The following is an 18,589-nucleotide window of genomic DNA, read 5'->3' as shown; positions in this document are numbered from 1 at the left end:
CACAATGTGTGAACTTGGTAGTGCACTCAATGGAGGGAAGGGGGGGAGCGGGTGTTTGATTGTAAGTGCATTTGTGTACACGAGTGTGTGGAGCGGGTGTGCAGTGGTTAATTCATTGCACTATTGAAAGACACTGGGTCATCATGAAAAATATTTCATGAATTAAAAATGCAGTTACTTGTTCCTGTGTGCCAGTGTTCATAATGACATTTAATTCATTGATCTTTTGTAGTTTTTATGCTTCAATGATTTTCTGCATTACAACCAGTGGTTACTCCTTTTGCCAGTATCTGGTTTTGAGTTCGAATCCCAGCCAGCAGTCAGCATAGCTCATCATCAACCCAGACTACTTACAAAGTGATTTACACTTCTCAAAGGAGGAGGTTTTCCACTGCTTGGGAGGTCAACTGTGTTTTGCCTTTGAGGGGTTTTCCCCTCGCCACGGACACGTGGAATTTCCACCATTGACTCGGTACAGCCAATGGAGATGACTACCGCCTGACATTTAGATGGCATTCGAGATGAGCATTGTGGAGGAAGTCTGCGGTGCATTTTATTCATTTTGTGTTCATTTTCAATTGTTACCCTGGAAATGTATGTATTTAATCTCTTAAAAGGTATGACCGCTGTGGTAACCTGTGATTCAGTCTTTCTTGTTCATGGAACTGATACTCAGATGCTCGTGCATGCTTTTTAATACATCCAGACTCGATTAATGCAACTTCCCCAACTCCTGTTCCCAAATAAACACAGTACAGTCTATTCATTATGTTAAATTACTCCAAGTTGCCACTCTCAGGATGATTGCTGGCACATAGTCAACTAGTCGTACAATGCCTGTCCTGGGACTATTTGTTGACTTCCAGCTCAATACTCGATGCAATTTAAAACTTTCCTCCTCGCTGTCAAAACCGTTCACAACTTGGTTCTGCAGTTACCTTCACGATGTGGTTACTCCCTTTGTCGGCTTGCAGTACCCAAGGTTTAATGACGAGAATACATTTCCTTTGATGGCTTTTGTTATGGCCATTATAACTTCTTTCAGTTGATATTTTTTTACGTGGCTGTTCCCAATGATGATTGATGTTGTTTTCATTGCACTCTGCTGCACGTGTCTTTATCTACTGTTTGTAAAATATCTTTGAATCCTGCCGAATTATTTTTTTGGTGCATGCTTTTGTTTACAATTATGTTTCAATTGAACTATCAACGCCATGCCATGAGATAAAGACATTTCTTTCAGGAACTATGCAGCTCGCAGTGCATTACCCCGTGTCAGTAAACGGCTGCAGAAGATGATGGCACAGAACTGACTGAGGTCTGATTAACTGCAATATGGGCATGCATAAAAATTCCTGGAAAGATTGTTCAATGCATTTAAATAAATGTGAATATTTTTTTTCACGGGAGCTGAAACTTTTGCCAAATCAAGTAAAGAAAAAAGACCGGTTTATAATGTTTTATTGCTAACTAGGTTGAGACCAGAAACTTACAAAACAATCTTTTGGGTGCATTATTTAATAATTGGTGACTCAAACCCATATTTGAATCCAGGATCTCAGCGGTGTTAACTTAGTGCTCTGACTCCCGAGTCTTCCAGCCACCGATTTTGTATTTTATCTTACAACCGGTTACATTCATTACCTATTGAACTGCTTTTAGTTTATCCTCCACTACAGGTTGTAAGTATGTTGAACTTATTTCGCACCGTACGTAGCCAACCGTGCTAGTCGGAGATGCGGGGGAAGGACAGCAACAGGCTCTATAAAAGACAGAGACCCAGACCCAGGGCTTGAACCCAGGTTCTCAGTGGTGTTGGCTCTTATTATTGTGAGCGCAATAATGTTATCGTTTTATCCGCAGGTACCGTGCCTGGTTTGTGGTATCGGCGCAAGTTGGGCTCCACATGGAGCACCGTGCAGAGCTGGAGACAGTGGAGGCAGATAACGGAGAGCAGGTGCTGCTGCTGGAGCGCTGTGCCACGCTGCCGCAGGACTCCACGCACGCTCGCACGCGCTGCCGCAAGGACAAGGCGTACAGCTACCCCGAGATCCTGCAGGTGTGCGTCCGCCATGGTGGACTCCTGCCTTGCTTTTTTTTTTAACCCTTTCCTATGCCCCTTCCCACGAGTTTTTCTTCCGATTCCTTTCCGATGTCGTGCACGTGATATCATTCTAACGCCCCCATTAGCGATCCTATGAATTATCACGAATCGACATGGTGGTTTGAGTCGCAAACGGATGCTTTCTTGTCTTGTTTTTACAGTCATGGATGGTTTTTGTAAATGTAAGAAAAGCACATTGATTGAATGTAAAAAAGAATAGTTTCCAGATTTTTGTCAATCCACTGCTGGATGACGACCTTCCATGCCATGTAAGAAAAAGGGCTTGTTTGACCTCTCTTCACATCGGTTACTATGGGTGGCTCAATGCAAGGAGCATAGACATGGGTGCATAGAAGAGTATAACAATGGATGTTGCAGTGCTGCCCACAACATCGTCCCACGGCAACCTAGAGTGCCTATTATTCATGGTGGTCGTCCATCCAAGTGTAATGACAGGGTGCCACCTGTCGGCCTGGAGGGGTAATCGCGGGTATGGGCAAGTTATATAATGACTAACTAGAAGGGGGGCGTATCTGGGGTAAAGGTGAAAGGCGGAGTCAGTCGGGAAGCTCCGGGAAGCTGCTCGAAGGTTCTGGAAGGGGGCGTGGCCAGGGGCGGGGTTTGGTCACGCCGGGAGGTATAAAAGGGGGACGGAACCAGAGGTTCGGGGCTGTTGCCTGTCCTGAGTCTGCTCGCCGTCATCTCTCTTCGTCGTCCGGCCGCGTGGCCGATACTCTGCACGGCTCTCATCGTCGTCGTCGCTACGCTAGTCAGACAGCTGTGTAGTTAGATGCCGACGATGGGGTTGTGTAGACGTGTCGACTATGTGTAGCCATGTAGATAGGTTCTGTATAATGCCTAGTGTTGTGCCCAGTGTGAGAATAAATAAGAAGCTCTCTTTGCGACGTGTCTCGGACGTCGGCTCACTACACAAGCACTATCCTCACTCAAGCCTGCTTGTACTACATGTTCTGGCACATTCCAGGCTATTTGGTCATAAGCAGGCCTTTACGGATTGCCGCTAATATCATGTGCCCCTGTTTGAGCCTACATGAGGATTTTTTTTTTTTACCCATCTTCCACTGGAAAATCTGAGCAGAGCATCACAGTACACAGGTGGTTTTCCAATGGCTTAATTCCATGTCGAGCCGGAACCAAATCATGATTATTTATATAGTTGCCACCGATACATTTCTGGGTAAGGTACAGATTAACTCCATCTCTGTGTCGGACACCCGGAAACTTAAACTGTGCATATTTCAATATTACCTACGTGCGGGGGGCCTCCCCGGCTCCCTTCTTCCCGCAGGGGTGGAGGGGTCCAGAGGAACCCTGTCCGCCTTGACCCCTCTCCCCTGCTATTTCCTTCAGAGTTACGTTTCTGATTTGGCAGTCAAGAGAGTTGTTGTCCCGTACGGTGCGAAAGAAGTTCAACACGCGTGCAACTCCCACTGGCGCAGCTTCCGTGATTTACGCAGCAGAAAGGGGTTTGGACCCCCCCCCCCCCCACCCTCCTTTGCTGTGGTGTCCACCATGTCGCCTCGTTTCCTCGCAGAAGGCCTCCAGGGTGGGCCTGTCAGTTCCTGCGCTGGAGGTCAGGGCTGGAGGTCAGGGCTGTGGCTCAAATGGACCATGAAGCAGGACTTGAATAATCTTTATCACTTAGGAAATGGCGGTTGAGGGGTCGCATGGGCCAGTGTGTATGTATGTATATGTTGAACTTTCTTTGCACCGTACGTAGCCAACCGTGCTAATTGGAGGTGTGGGGGGAGGAAACAAACAAAACCAAAATCTAGTTATGCTGGCCTCTCAAGATACCTGAATCTTGCTCAACACCAAATCCCGTATATGTTGCATTATTACGTTTACTGTGCAAACACGCTATCACCGCGCCATCTGTATGCATCACTCGGCAGCACGGCTCAACTTCTGCAGCGGACAAACAACCTAGCGCCCTTCCACACCATGCCGGGCTGACTTAGCATGACCCTGGCGTGGCTCGGTTTGTACAGTGGAAAACACGTGTTGTTTTTGTCCTACAGGAGGCTACGTTCTGCGTGGTGCTGCGCAGGGCTCGGCTGGGCCAGTCAGCGCTTAGCGACACCATGCAGGCCGGCTGCATTCCCGTGATCTTCGCCGACTCCTACGTGCTGCCCTTCTCCGATGTGCTCGACTGGAAGAGGTGAGCCGCGTGTCGACGGAGGGCGCAGCGCCAAGCTTCCCAGTGGGCAGAGGAAGTTGTTGCGTTTGTGTGCTGTGTAATAACCCAGTGAATAGCGCAATGTGCCATGAAGCCTGTGACATGAGTTTCATTTCTGGCCACGGCTTCCATCAATGTTGAGTAATGACAGGACCGGTCTTGTGCCACTGCTAGGTCAACTCTGCTTTTTAATGTAGTGCCTGAAGTGGGGTGTAAATATTGGCACTGGGGAGACGAAGGCCTTCGGTGTGGTGCTGTCCACACCACTCCATGCCATCCTGAATTAGGTGCCTGTTAACAGCACCTTTTTTAACAACCTGTGCGGGCTACAGGGAGGATCTTTTGTCTTTGTTGTGCTTGTGTTGTGCCTTTCCCTCTGTGGCTGATAGTTGAATGTTCTCATTCGAGCAACTGGGCACTGGCTGAAAGAACAGGCTATGTGGTCTTTCCCTTGTTACTGACGCATTGGCCAACCCATTGTTTCCACTTGTCACAATCTTGTGTCATTAGTTAGAGGACAGCAGATAGGCAACGTTTAAATAAATGCTTCCAAGCAAAACTGATGTCGTTTTAGGGTGCCTCTTATTTGTATTGCCTCCTGTCTGGAGAATTAGCAGTTCACCGTCTTGTTTTCTGTTCATGTCGGTGGCTTGGAGATGTTAACTACCTTGCCTGGTATACAGGAGGTCCCGGGTTCGATCCCGACCATGACAGCTCTAAATTTGAAGTTTGCATGTTCTTCCTGTGGTCATGTGGATTTTTCTCCGAGTCCTCCAGTTTTTCCCTCTACATTTAGAAACATGCGTTAAGAGTATTTGTCTGCTATAAATTTCCACGTGATAAGCCACTTCGTTGAGCTATCATTTGCGGCAAGGTCGTTTTTGAAAAAGAGCTATATAGCTCAGTGGGCCTTACTTGGTAGAATAAAAATAGTTTTATTTTCATCTTTTCGTTTATTACGCTTTCTGTTGCTCCCTTGCTTTGTTGTAGTGTTATCCGAGAGTGCATTTCTAGATGCAATTCTAGCCCAGTGTTCGGGCCTTTGAGACTTTTAGAGAGATGTACATTTTCAAACCTGGGTCAGAGTGAAATTTATAAATGAATACAATTTTGCACGTCTGCCACATGTGGTGCATAGACAGGGCCCTCGCTATTTGGTCTGCTAAGTGACAACATGCCGTATTGCGATGGCACCCGCTTATTGTCAAGATTTGGGAACACCAAATAAGCGGTTATTCTGCCTGCGTCAAGGCGGTTTGCTGTGCATAGAAAAGTGCCGCATGCCCAATTGAAAACAGCAGTACCATGGCGCTTCCTTTTGACCACCCTCGACGCTTGCAGTGTTTTGGGGGGTTCCCCCCCCCCCCCGCCCCGACTTTTAGCGTTACTTTGTTGTCTGTGCACTGCTTGGAGAATATAAGTATTTGCATCCATGCCCACTAAAAGCGAAACACATTGCTGGATATATCTACGTGCGTACATGCTTCATCCAAGCAGTGCTAGTGGTTTGATGTCGAGTTAAAATGTGGTGAAAGTAACGGTGCACGCACCCCCTGCAACTATCTGGTAGAAGGGCCTCCGTTTAAAGGGGGAGCGCAAGAGAGCCTTGCAAGAGGGTCCTTTTGCCCTGCTACTCTACAGTGGCCAGATGACTTGGAATGGGTGAAGGTACCTACTAAATATCGAGAGTAACTTATCAATAAACTTGCCTGAGTGGTGAGCAACAATGCAGGCTGATATTTGCAGATTTGAATATTGAAATTATAAGCCAGCATCTTCATTGGTGAAGCTGAAATATACTAAGTTTTCAGAAGGCTTCCATTTGAACAAATGTCCTTAATTGGTAAAAGGGTAAAAAGCAAAGCTCCTTTGTGGGTTATTCAGTTAAAATTTGACATTTATGTGTAAATAAAAAAAAAGTTAATTATTCGCCATTTTACAGTGCCAACGATTGACAGTCAAGGCTGCGAAGGCTTTATACAGATAAACTAGCTTAACTACCTGGCTTCGCCCGGGACTTGGATTCACCACGGCCTGGCCGCCTTTGTCTCCCCAGTGGCGATGTTGATACACCACACCACTTGTTTGAGGCTGAGTCGACCTAGGGGAGGCCCAGAACCGGTTCAAATAATCGTCACCGGCGGTGGCCGTGACCGGGAATCGAACTCGGGTCGCCGGGTTCGTAGCGCAGCGCGTGAATCGCTACACAGTCGCTGCCCCCCCCCCCCCCACACACACAGGATAAAGACAAAGATCCCCCGTGTAGCCTGTGAGACTGTAGGGGGCAAGTGCTGTTAGCGAGTAGCACCTATGAAGGCCGGCACGGCACACGAGGGGGTGGGTGGCCAGCACCATGCCCGGTCGCCTTTGTCCCCCCGGTGGCGATGTTCACACACCACACCAGTTACTCGTTTGATGCTTGAGTCGATCTAGGGGAGGCCCAGGACCGGTAAAAATAATTGTCACCGGTGGTGGCCGTGAGCGGGAATCGAACTCAGGTCGCCAGGTTCGTAGCGCGGCGCACTAACCGCTACACTACAATGCGTTACGCTTCCACATACGCGGGTCACATGACAGATTTGACGTTAACAGCTCACTTGCCGTGCAAAAAATAAATGCATTATTGAGCTCCCCCCCCCCCCCCCCAAAAAAAGTGTATTTTTATAATTTTTGCATGGTGTACAGTCTGGAAAGTATCCACATGGCAAATGTCAAGCTTGTTGCATGTCGGGAAGTACGCTAAATATTTTGAACAGACACACATCATGTCAACTTTGCCTTTTATATATATGGAGATAAAACAAATCCCACTATTCGGCATTCAACCATTTGAAAGCCTCACCATAGCAGGAAGGTTTTTGTTACCATACTCTACCACACTGGTAATTGTGGGTTGGTGAACGTTGGGGGTGGATAGGGGGACAGGACAGAAACGGTTTGTATACCACTTGCCACTGATGTTAGCCATGGCCAGGAATCAAACTTGGGTCGCCGGGCTTATAGCGCATCACACGTACCACTGTATTACTTATGTGGCAAATGTATTTCACAATACCTTATGTTGAGATTGAAGGATGGTCACGGATACTTCACATTCAAAATGCGAGCAGTGAGAAGGCCACTTGTTTGGTACTGGCTTCGAGGCAGTAGGGGGCAGTGCCTGGGTAATTTTAAGCACCCTTCTTCAATATGTTGCAGTCTTTCTTTTGAGAAAGCATGCCTTTCTAACAATTTGAAGTCCATGAATTACTGCAAATATATTGACACGCAATTTTATACCTTTTTGACATGCAAATGAATTCGTGTTGCGTTGAAATTTGAAGTAAAGAACCCCCAATCACTTATTTGTGATTATTATTTCCGTACGATCTTTTATGGAAATGTGCGCTCGTCTTCCGTGACCAACGACGGGACAAACTCGCCAAGGCAATGTGTTGCTGTCATTTTGGTCGTCAGAATTTTTATTTAGACTGCAAGAGGAATCCGATGAGCTGTGCAGCTCTTTTTCACATATATCCAATATGTGTGGGTCAGCAAGTTACAACAACAAACAATACAATTACATTATGGCAGGAGTGCAACAGAGGAAAAGGTAAGCAAGTGGCTCAATATAAATAAATAATATCTTCATTGTGTAAGTCCGATTTAGCGCGTTTTGGGCAAGGCAGCAAAAACACCAATAAAATAGTCTCCAGACTACATCAAGGTAACACCACACAGCAGTAGTAACGGCGCATTAACATCGAACTATCGATACACAGGTAAGGATCAAAGTTACGAATCACACCACAATGTTGTGTTATTATTGTACATGCATGTATTGCTTATCATTTTCCATAAGAGGTTTTTTGGATTTGGTTGCGTGAATATAAATTTCGTTAAACCCGCCCCCACTCGACAAAGCCAATTAGTAAGGTTTTCCAATTTGTTACTAATTCAGCTGAACTAGTAACGAATTGGCACGTTTTGTTTACGTGACAAACCTTACTAATTGGCTTTGTCTGGTGGTGGCGAGGTTTAATGACGCATTTATGTTCACGCGGTCTCACCCAAAACCCTCTATTATGGATAATGTTATATATATATTCTTGGTTCTTTCGGTAAAGTCACGTTGAAGGGAAACAAAATAATAAAATATATATGAAACAATAAAATTCTCACGACGTTTCGACTGCAACACAAGCAGTCATCATCAGGTGTGAAAACCAACGGCAAGAACATTTGAACATTTCAAATGTTTTCTCACCTGATGATGACTGCTTGTGTTGCAGTCAAAACGTCGTGAGAATTTAATTGTTTGTTTCCCTTCAACGTGCCTTTACCGAAAGAACCGAGAATATGAATCACTGCAGTCACGAAAGCTTTAAATAAAAAAAAAAATGGATAATGTTGTTCGCGAAAGCCTACGTGTTAAACTTGCTTTTCATTTGTCCGTTTTCAGAGCATCGGTGGTGCTACCAGAGGATAAAATCCCTGACATGTACAACATCCTGAAGACCATTCCCCACAAGCAGATTGTGGACATGCAAAGACAAGTGAGAGAGTGTTTTTTGTGGCGGTTCCTCTGGAACAATTCTAATGCAGCAGCTGACCATTGAGTCATTGAGATTGCGAATTTGAATGATACTGTTCGTACCGCTATTTTCAAAACCCACCTGTTTCAAATGTTCAAATAACCCAACGATTGCTAAAGTAAATTAATCAACCAGAATGTGTGGTAACACTTAGGTACACACTTTTGGAGCAGTAAGACTTTAAGAGGGAAGACATTTGTCACAAAGAAATCTTGCGGAGCTAAATACTTTCGCCTGCGATTAGCGCGGTTGGCTACGTATGTTGCGAAAGAAGTTCAGCACTCATACAAACAAAGCAGAACATGAAATAATACTTAACAAAGTGACTCGGAGACAAAGAATGGAAACATTTGCCATCTGCAAAAAGGTCTCTTTTTCTATTGGTTTCTTCTCCGAGCCAATGCCTGCAAAGCTTCCTGTGAATCCATTTGAATATTCAAGAAATAATTGATTGACCCCTTTCAGCCCTGACATTAATCACGGTTTGTGTTCACGTCACCCTGCCTTTAAAAAAGAAGCCATCACTTTTTCTGCGTAACGGGTCCGGCGGCGGGTAAATGCGTTGTCCTAAGCCCGCAGTCTATATATAACGAGAGAGGTCAAGCAGTTAGGAAAACCCTTTTAAGTGGGGCATGTTTCGGCAGCTCGTGGCCCCGCTTTATGACTGACGCCGGGGCCGCGGGTCAGGGCCCTGTGTCGTAAGGGCCCAGACGGAGCAACCTTCCACAAAGCGGCCATTGGAGCCCTCGGCAAATCGCTCATTCCCCCATTCGTGGTAACCGACGCATGCTAAAGCTAACAAAAAAAAATGAAGAGATTCAGGAGCAGGGAGTGGCCAGGTGGCTTGTTAAGCCCGGCTGCCGTGTCACGGACAGCGCGCTTTGAGTGTGCGCGGACTGCGTGGAGCGCTGGGGGGGGGATTGTCGGGTCCCATTTCAGTGTTCAGTCTGTGAGGGCGCTTGGAGTCTTGAGGCTGGCACAGTTCACACCAGTTGTCATCACGCCCGGTTATGTTTAAACTAATCAGCACGTTTACACTCGCGCGCCACTCATGCCAGATGCAACGGGGGCGGCGAGGGAGGTTCAGTTGCACTCAAGAGCATCAAGACGAAGCGGCTTTCATCTGATTGGCTTGTCAGTCTCCTGTGAATAATTAATCAGATAAATCGCGTGTGGTTCATGCGATGCAACAATGAAAACAAAATAACGATATTAATAGCAGACAAGTTAACTTTTTTTAAAAGGAGCAGGCTTCTTGAATAAACTCGAGAAATCTGTCAACTGCACACACAGGATTTGGTGGCCACTGCCGTGAACATTTTAATTTTTCCCATCTTGAAAACAAACATTTTAAAGATTCTTATGAAAAGTTCATTGAAAAAGTGCTGATTCTCACCTGGTATATAGGAGGGTGGATCGCTCAAGAGTTAATCAGACTGGTAAGGACTTTATCAAGATGACAACATCCTCTGAAACACCCATATGGTTGGAGAGCTAGCGCAAAAAATAAAACGGACCTCTGTCATAATGTGTTAAGGGCCCGTTTTATGTTCCAACAAAAGGGAAAAAAATTAGAAAAATGTTCTGCAGACTGCTGTTGGCCTGGCCATCAGGCAGGGGGTGTGCTTTGAGTCTGTTCGGCCGTTGCTGACTGATAAGTTGGGCCCATGCAGACCATCGCAGCAAGGCAGGGCTTTTGTCCAACCCCTCTCATCCATCAAACCCCCGGACACTGTCTCTGAGATCAAAGGGCCAGCCTCTTCTCCAGGGATCTGTGCGGCAGGGTCTGGCCTGCTCAGCTTGACGTGGTTTTTAGACTCCAGAGGCCGTGCAGGACTCTTCTCCCCTCCCTCTCTCAATCTCAGCCTCCCACTTACTCCCTCTCACTCTCACTTGCCCTCTCACTCTAAATCACTCTCACTTGCCCTCATTCTTGCTCTCATGTGTATCCTCGTGCCTATTATGCTTTTCCTTTTTTTCTCTTCCCGTCACCGTCAGGCTGCCTCGTCTCTCACTCTCTTCGTCGCACGCTCTTCCTCAAGCTTATCCACCCGCTCCCATACACCTTCTCCGTCTCTCGTTCACTCCCTCTCAATTACACTCTCCGCCCCCCAACTGTGTCTGTGGCTCCCTGTTTTCCTCCCCCCCCCCTCTTTCTCTCTCTCCCCATTCCTTTGCCTCATTCTCCCTGCTTCTTATCACCCTCTCTCCGTTTCTCCCACTCTCTCTGTCTCTCCGTGTGACTCTCCCTCGCCTCCTGTCTCCCCCTTCGTTTTTCCATCCTCGGTCTCTCTTTCTCCCGCTCTCTCGGTCCCCATTTCGTACCTTCTTTGTCTCCCTCACTCCCTTCCTAATCGGCGTTTCTCTCCCATCTTCCCGTTTCTCTCTCCCCGTCATTAACCCTCTCCGTCTCTCTTGGGCCTCGTAGCCTCTCCCCTTGCCAGCCGCGCGCTTTTATCGGAGAGGCTGTCGCGTTGGCAGCGCCATTCTCCGCTGTGCCGTGGGGTTGGGCCGCAGCAGTGGAGGCAACATCTGTACAGCAGAAGCTGATCTCTGACTCAGCACCGAAGCGAATGCGTAAATACCCATCCACGAGCAACTGGGCCCCATATCTGACAACTTCGTGAGGGATTATTCAGCCCTCGCGAAAGAAAAGAAACATTTGTTCTTTTACGATATATATTGAGGTCTAATGAAATCTGGCTTGATAGCAAAGTTTACGAAATGCACGCTCCACGTGCTAAAATGTTCTTCATTTTAAAGATGGTACGGTAAAGGCACGTAGGTAAAAAAAATAAAACAACAAAAATCACGACGTTTCGGCCACAACACAAGCGGCCTTCATCAGCGTGTGGCCGAAACGTCGTGATTTTTGTTGTTTTATTTTTTACCTACGTGACTTTACCGAATAGAACCAAAGAGTATGGATCCTTGCAGTCACGAAAGCTTCAAATCTAGAATGGTACGGTAACTTCGTTCCATTTAACTTCAATAGATTTTAAGCTTAATCAACTTTATTTGGTATGCTCATCAACTATGTTTGGTATATGCATGTTTTTGTTACAATGTTGGCATGTAAGGAGAATTAACCGAAACTATGAAATCCTGTAAAGAGAACTGAGAGACGGCATCGCTGAATTGACCATGAGAGGAAGTAATAACTTGTGTTTGCATGGACATATGGTGTTAAATCTGTGCGTTGTGGTTGGGACCTGCTCATGATTCATTATTGGATCATTAAGCATGAATCATAAACCTTTGTTGGGGTCATTAAGAACGGCACCAAGCCATTGAAAAATATTCATTTCATGTCCGCCTATTGAATGCATATTGCATCGCATCGGACCAAATCATGAGAATTGGAGTGATAGCATACCTTCATAAACATAGGTACATGTACAGCCCTCTTGTAAATCTACTGCTGGGATGAGGGCCTCCCTGAACCGTGTGGATGGTGGTTCTTTAACCATACTTCAGCACGCTGGTCAGTGTAAGTTGGTAAAAGTACGGCACAGCAAAGGATTTTGTCTCGCTGACCTCTGCTGCTCACGACGTAGCCACACAGCAGCAGCCGAAAACACCTTGTGATGCTTGGTGGCTGCAATCGTAAGTAATTTCCAGGCTCCAAATCCCGCTTAGCTTTTGAGATCTGATAAGATGGCATCTATTCCGGGTTATTTGGTCAAGAGGCAAAATAAACAAAGAATTGATAATAATTAGCTGTGCGCGATGCATCACTTCATCAAGTTTGATCAATTATTAAGCATTGAATCTTGGAAGAGTCTATTCGTTTTTATCCATCTAACATAATCTGTTCATGCGAGCCCCTCCAGCAACTAGGGGCTGCTATATTCACCACACAAATAAACAATCTTGAATGAACACCCTTGATTGTGACAATTAATTCAATGCAATCCATTTCAATGCAATCCATTGAAATGTCACAATTAAGGGTGAAAGACCCAACACAGAAGATCCATGGGTTTGATCTTCCACTAAGCTCATGGTCCCCACCCTAAAACCGCGTCCACGCAAACCACGGCAGATGTGGATATCTGATGCACGAATGGAAAATTAAAACTTCTCCCAGTGTGTGACTGGTCATCCAGATCAGACCGTACAGCGTACAACGGCGCATTGCCCGATCCACAAATACGAAGGAGACGTTACCACAGCGATACACTCCAGACACGTTTGGTCTGGCCTGACCACCTGAATGTGAAATTGTAGTTGTTCTTCTGCATCGACATCAGCCATTTGAAAGAAGAGGAAGAATGAATTGCGGGGGCTTAAATATTACACCTCTGATAATCATTAATTACAGTGTACATTTTACACGTTAGAAAATACATTGTTTAGGACCAGACTTTTTTGTTTTAATCCATACAGGTTTTTTAGGGTTAGATCGTGTAAATATGTAAATGTGTCATTAAACCAACCTCCACCCGACACAGCCAATTAGTAAGGGTTGTCACGTAAACAGAACGTGCCAATTCGTTATTAGTACAGCACACCGGTGTGTTGGAGAGCCAAGCCACAACATTTACAATCTGAGTACGACGTTTCGCCAGTAATTACAACTAGCTTCATCAGTCGACAGCCAGATTAGTGGAGAAGTCCACCGGTTTTGTTCCTTATATAGAGGCGTAGATGTTGGTGACAACACTGATTAATTCCATGTGATGTAAAATACGTAAATATTAAAGCTATAGGTTATGAGAGTTGTATTGTATTTGAGACTACTAATGCCCCTTTTGTTGTTGCATCTGAATCCAACTACTCTGGCTCATGTGATGCTTTATTAAACAGCTGCAATGGGTTTTTTTTATCAAACAGGTGAAATTCTACTGGGAGATGTACTTCAGCTCAGTCAAGGCCATCGTCCTGAGCACCCTGCAGATCATCAACGACCGCGTTTACCCTTACGCAGCCCGCTCCTATGAGGAGTGGAACGATCCGCCCGAGATGGTAAGTCTCGACGCGTGGATTGCCGACCCCGGGCAAACGCTAAGCGCCATCATGATCGACTGTTATATATGTTATCGTGTCCTAGATTGACACTGTGTTGTATTTATTGTGGATGTTTCTCGCTGCCTCATCTGCAAACTTAACAATCCCCGATGATTCTGCGCAGCGTATTGAGATGCCGTCACATTTTGGATACTTATATAAATCCAATTTGTGTTGTAGTCAAACTAAACTCACATCTGGTCTGCCACTTTCGGCAGCAAGTGCAAATTTAGCAGAAATTACCACTTTGGACTTATTTTGGTGTTATTTTAAAGTACGGTCAATGCTACGGTGCTATGGATGCGTGAATTGTTGCACCGCTGACAGTAATATTTAAACTTGAACCTATGGTACTTGCAATTCATGATTTATGACCGAATGATACATAATACGTGACCACACACTGAACTTTAACTTGAACACACGAGCCACTTACTCATTGGCTCTACATGGACATCCAATTGTATGAGATTAGCCCTTGTCACTCCCAGCAGAGATTACTTCATGAATGCCAGTTCCCCTTATTAGAGTTTCATTTCTGCCAAGGGTCCAATTTGTGTTCATATGAAATGAAATATTATTGAAATTATTTTTCTGTGGGAGTAACCACTGATTGTGGTGTGTAGACTCACTTGAAGAGCGGCACTCGCTTTTGAGAACGTTAGAGCGGCCTCATAAATGACTGAATTGTTACGTTTACTGTACTTGTGAGATTTAGTTCCTCGTATGAGCATTCGTGGTGGTGCAGGGTTTGGCGCACTGCGTTATAACCCCCGCGACCTGAGTTCGATTCCTGGCATGGGTTTTACCGGCTTCCCTCGCCTTCACCAGCCTGCAATGACCAAAGTGGTGAAGTATGGTCAGACAAACTCCCACGATCAACATGGTGCAGGGAGGCCTTCATCCAGCAGTTGATTGATAAAGAGCCATAAATTATCACTATTATTATGAGCAAGAGCAGACCACGTTTGAATGCCCCCACATACCTTAGTCTGTGGTCTCCGTGCCTGTATGTTACCCCCTTCCCAGCTAATGGGCTATATTTAAACAATGTATGGATCACATTCAAGCAGTCTCTGATGCCCTGTAGTCATAAATCAACTCTGGAAACGTAGTTGAGGGCAGGGGCTGTAATGAGGTGTGTTTGACTTTACAATCCCGTGGCCATATGCATGTGTCTAAACAAGCTATAACTATGTGCTGTGGAATCTCTGTGGTTCATACACATCTGTATTAATAACTTCCGTCTGTCGTTAGCTTGGCACACGTGATGTTGACACTTTCATGACCATCACAGAGTGGCAGATGTATTATACAATGCATGATGGCAGATATTATTCCAGATTCGTTTGTGTTTTTGTTTCACGTTTATATTTTCTACTTAAACAGGAATGTGGGTATGTGTACACACTGCACACCTTAGGTATACATACATGCACATGGAAATATATGCGTTGACACACAGAGCCATACCTGGCAACCGTTGGCATTCCTAGGTTTTAATCTGTGTACCTTTGGCTCGCAGCCAAACCAAGGCACCTGTATGATTCCTACGCTGCAATGTTCATTCCCGATATAGCCAGTATCAAAAGTTGGATTTTGCGATGGCATCTCCAATTTTTTCTAAAAGCCTTTCGTGCATTGTGCGTATGAAGTTTCTACTTGCGCACGGACATTGAATGCTCAAATCCTAAAAGTACAAAGAAACAAAACGTACTCGCACCTCTGCATGCCGATGCCAGAGACCATTGTTTTGAATTTCTAAGTCCAATACCCCCAACCTCAGTTATCCCAGTCCTCTGCAGGACCTCTTTTCTCATTTCCATCGGGCCACGGCTTATTTTTGAATTTGTAAACTGATCTTTCCTGCCCATTATTCACTGCTTTGCGCTTTATACCTCTCTGAAAGCCCTTAGGATAACAGTGTTCTCCCCAAACATGAATTGCGTTCATCACTTCATAGACTCGTGGAGCATTTTGTTGCCTTGGGTTCTCTCGCTGCTAATCAAAACCACATTGACGCCGACCGTTATTTATGGACGGGAGCCCACTTGCTCAAAATACAGAAAAATAGCCAGAGAGTGAGTGAGTGAACTGGGATTGTGGGGGGGGGCGGGTGCGTGCGTGCGCGCACAAAGAAGAGTTGGGCAGTTAGGATCGCTGGGGTTGGAGCTGACGTCTTCTGCTATGACTTGGTAGGATGTCATGCCTGTGGCTTGAAAGTGGAACATAACAGATGAGCCGTTTTTAACATTTTTCTGTTTTTTTTTTAATGGAGATCTTTCACACTTGCAAAACTTCAATCCTGCACTTGGTAGGGTTAGGACAGGGCTTATAACTGTCAGGCATATTTTTATTTCAAATGTAATCTAGAAGATTCCCCTCCGCCCCCATAAATGTGACCACATACACTTGGGCGAAAGGAAGTGCATTAGTTGGATGTGCTTGCGTTGGGGAAATTTGTATAGGCCGTATAACGAACTGCTAAATATTAAAATGCAAGCATGATTTCCCAAGCGGGTGCAAGTAAGCAATACGGCTGTTGATTAATGTGTACAAGGTTATTTAATGTGGAAACATTTTCTTACGTCATCGCGTAATATTGGGTGTGCACAAATAATCCGGTTTATAAGCTGCTGTAAAAACAATCACTCTTTAAAGTCTCCTTGGTTAATTTTTCATTATTATTAAGGATAAGCATTAGTTCTGTGTGTGTATATAGCTGATATTGAAATGAATTATGGCATTTCTAAATACACTCGGATATCCGTAATTGTAAAGCGTAGCCTGCTATGTTATTTAAGTTTCAGAATTGCGATTTTCTTGAATGCTCTTCCTCGCCAAGCCATGTAAGCACCGTCGCATCTGGCGCTCGTACAATGCCTGTAGTAAATACAACTTGCAAGCATTTCGTTTCAACAGGCGTGATGACCACTAAGCATGGCGGAAGAATGTTGCAGAGATAAAAAAAAAATGTTCCCTTACGTGGCCAATGGGCGATTTCAAGACGAGTTGCGGTTTTTTTAATTTCACTTGCGTTGTGTCCAAATGAGGGGGGGGGGGGGGGAAATCGGTCTTAGAACATATTTCCGTCTTTATCATCATCATTATTATTATTACTACTACACAAACGTATATGAATATTGTTAGCCTCATCTCCTCCGCTTTGTAATGTGGACGTTGCACATCCCTCGCGCGTGTCGTCGAGAGTCCGACTCATGTAAAAACAAAAAAAATTGCGCTTTGGTAAATATATATAAATAAACTGATCAGAGCGTCGCATTATGGCTCCGCAGCACGGTCATAAATATTTGCGCCGTGGCGCTTCGCAGATCACGGCGACAAAAGTTCCACGGGAGGCCAAATGGTTTTAATCAGAGGCCAGTTTGCCGGGCAATGAAGCACGAGAGTCACCTGGTTAGCTTAATGCACGCTTGCGCCGGAAGTGTCTCCACGGTGATTTAGCACCCATTGATCTTTCCCCATTTGCTCCCCCGGCGAGCACCAAAGAATGTTTTATTTTGATAGATCGTCTCTCAAGGGGAGAGAAACTGCTGTAATCACACGCGTAATTACGTGTGCTGTTGTGTGCATTGTATATATATACACACACACACGTACGGTTAGCGTGCACTGCACCGTGAACCAGACGAACCGAGTTCAATTCCCGGTCTTGGCTTATGTCAATGGCGAGCCATATCTGAACGCCTTCATCAACTTGAATTGACCAGCATTGTGAAGTATGGCCAAATAATCCCCATGACCAACACAGTATGTCAAGGCCTTCATCCTGCAGTTAATTGACATAGGACCACATCAGAAAATATATTCCCATCAAAGATGAAGTTGCAAGTACTATCCTCCCCCGCTTCAGAAACCTGCATTGACCCGCGTAGTGAAGTATTCTAAAACAATCCTTGTGACCAACGAGGCGCGAGAGGGAGGCAATTGTCCAGCTGTGGATTGATAAAGGGTTGCAAAGGATTGTATTATATCTGCACATGCACGCTCATACGGTACATGTGCATTACACACGATTCACGAGAAGGTGGTCTCTACTTTCTGAAAACGTGGTAATAGTGAGCTCACTCACACTCGGCTCCACTGAAATACTTATTCTGCATGGGGCTTTAAAATGTAAGCTTATTTTAAAGCCACACACAGAATAATACATATATTTTTGTCATATATATGTTTTTACTTGTGCAAACATCTATATACCAAACTTGCCATTGTTGTATAATACCCTTGACCACATCATTTGTATTCTTAGCTCTTTCGGTAAAGTCACGTTGAAGGGAAACAATAAAATAATAAAATATATTTTATTGTTATATATATATTTTAGTATTTTATTGTTTCCTTTCAACGTGACTTTACCGAAAGAGCTAAGAATATGAATTACTGCAGTCACGAAAGCTTTAAATCAAAATTTGACATCATTTGTATTTTATTACTTTAAGCCTATTAATTATTCGCCAGCGAAACTCGCCTCTTTTAGAATGTAACAACATTCACAGCGGTACGTTCGATTGGTGCAGCTCACGTTTGCTGTTAAAACTGCATGCGGGGCTAGCCGCGACATCCTCTGCTATTCGCCGCTCCATCGCAAGCAAAGTCGACGCATCAAATAGATGTATTCAGCACAAATCAACTACTAGATTAAACGATGGGTTTTTTTTCACCAGGTAAGGCCCGCTG

The 18,589-nt window shown here is 45.1% G+C and overlaps 1 protein-coding gene across 1 annotated transcript in view; it reads left to right on the top strand.

Annotated features, from left to right (window-relative positions):
- The window catches only part of EXT2 (exostosin glycosyltransferase 2), a 75,859-nt gene that overhangs the window by 27,637 nt on the left and 29,633 nt on the right, over positions 1-18,589 (top strand). The window contains exons 6-9 of the mRNA XM_076069413.1: positions 1,864-2,059; positions 4,147-4,286; positions 8,746-8,839; positions 13,715-13,846. Of these exons, the coding sequence (XP_075925528.1) occupies positions 1,864-2,059; positions 4,147-4,286; positions 8,746-8,839; positions 13,715-13,846 (562 nt within the window). The remainder of the gene's footprint in view (positions 1-1,863; positions 2,060-4,146; positions 4,287-8,745; positions 8,840-13,714; positions 13,847-18,589) is intronic.

Source organism: Petromyzon marinus, chromosome 24 (assembly GCF_048934315.1).
Source record: "Petromyzon marinus isolate PM22_M1 ecotype Great Lakes invasive population chromosome 24, UKy_Petmar_22M1.pri1.0, whole genome shotgun sequence".
NCBI classification, from domain to species: Eukaryota; Metazoa; Chordata; class Hyperoartia; order Petromyzontiformes; family Petromyzontidae; genus Petromyzon; species Petromyzon marinus.
Note: the sequence above shows the minus strand (reverse complement) of the source record. Positions and strands in the feature narration are given on the sequence as shown.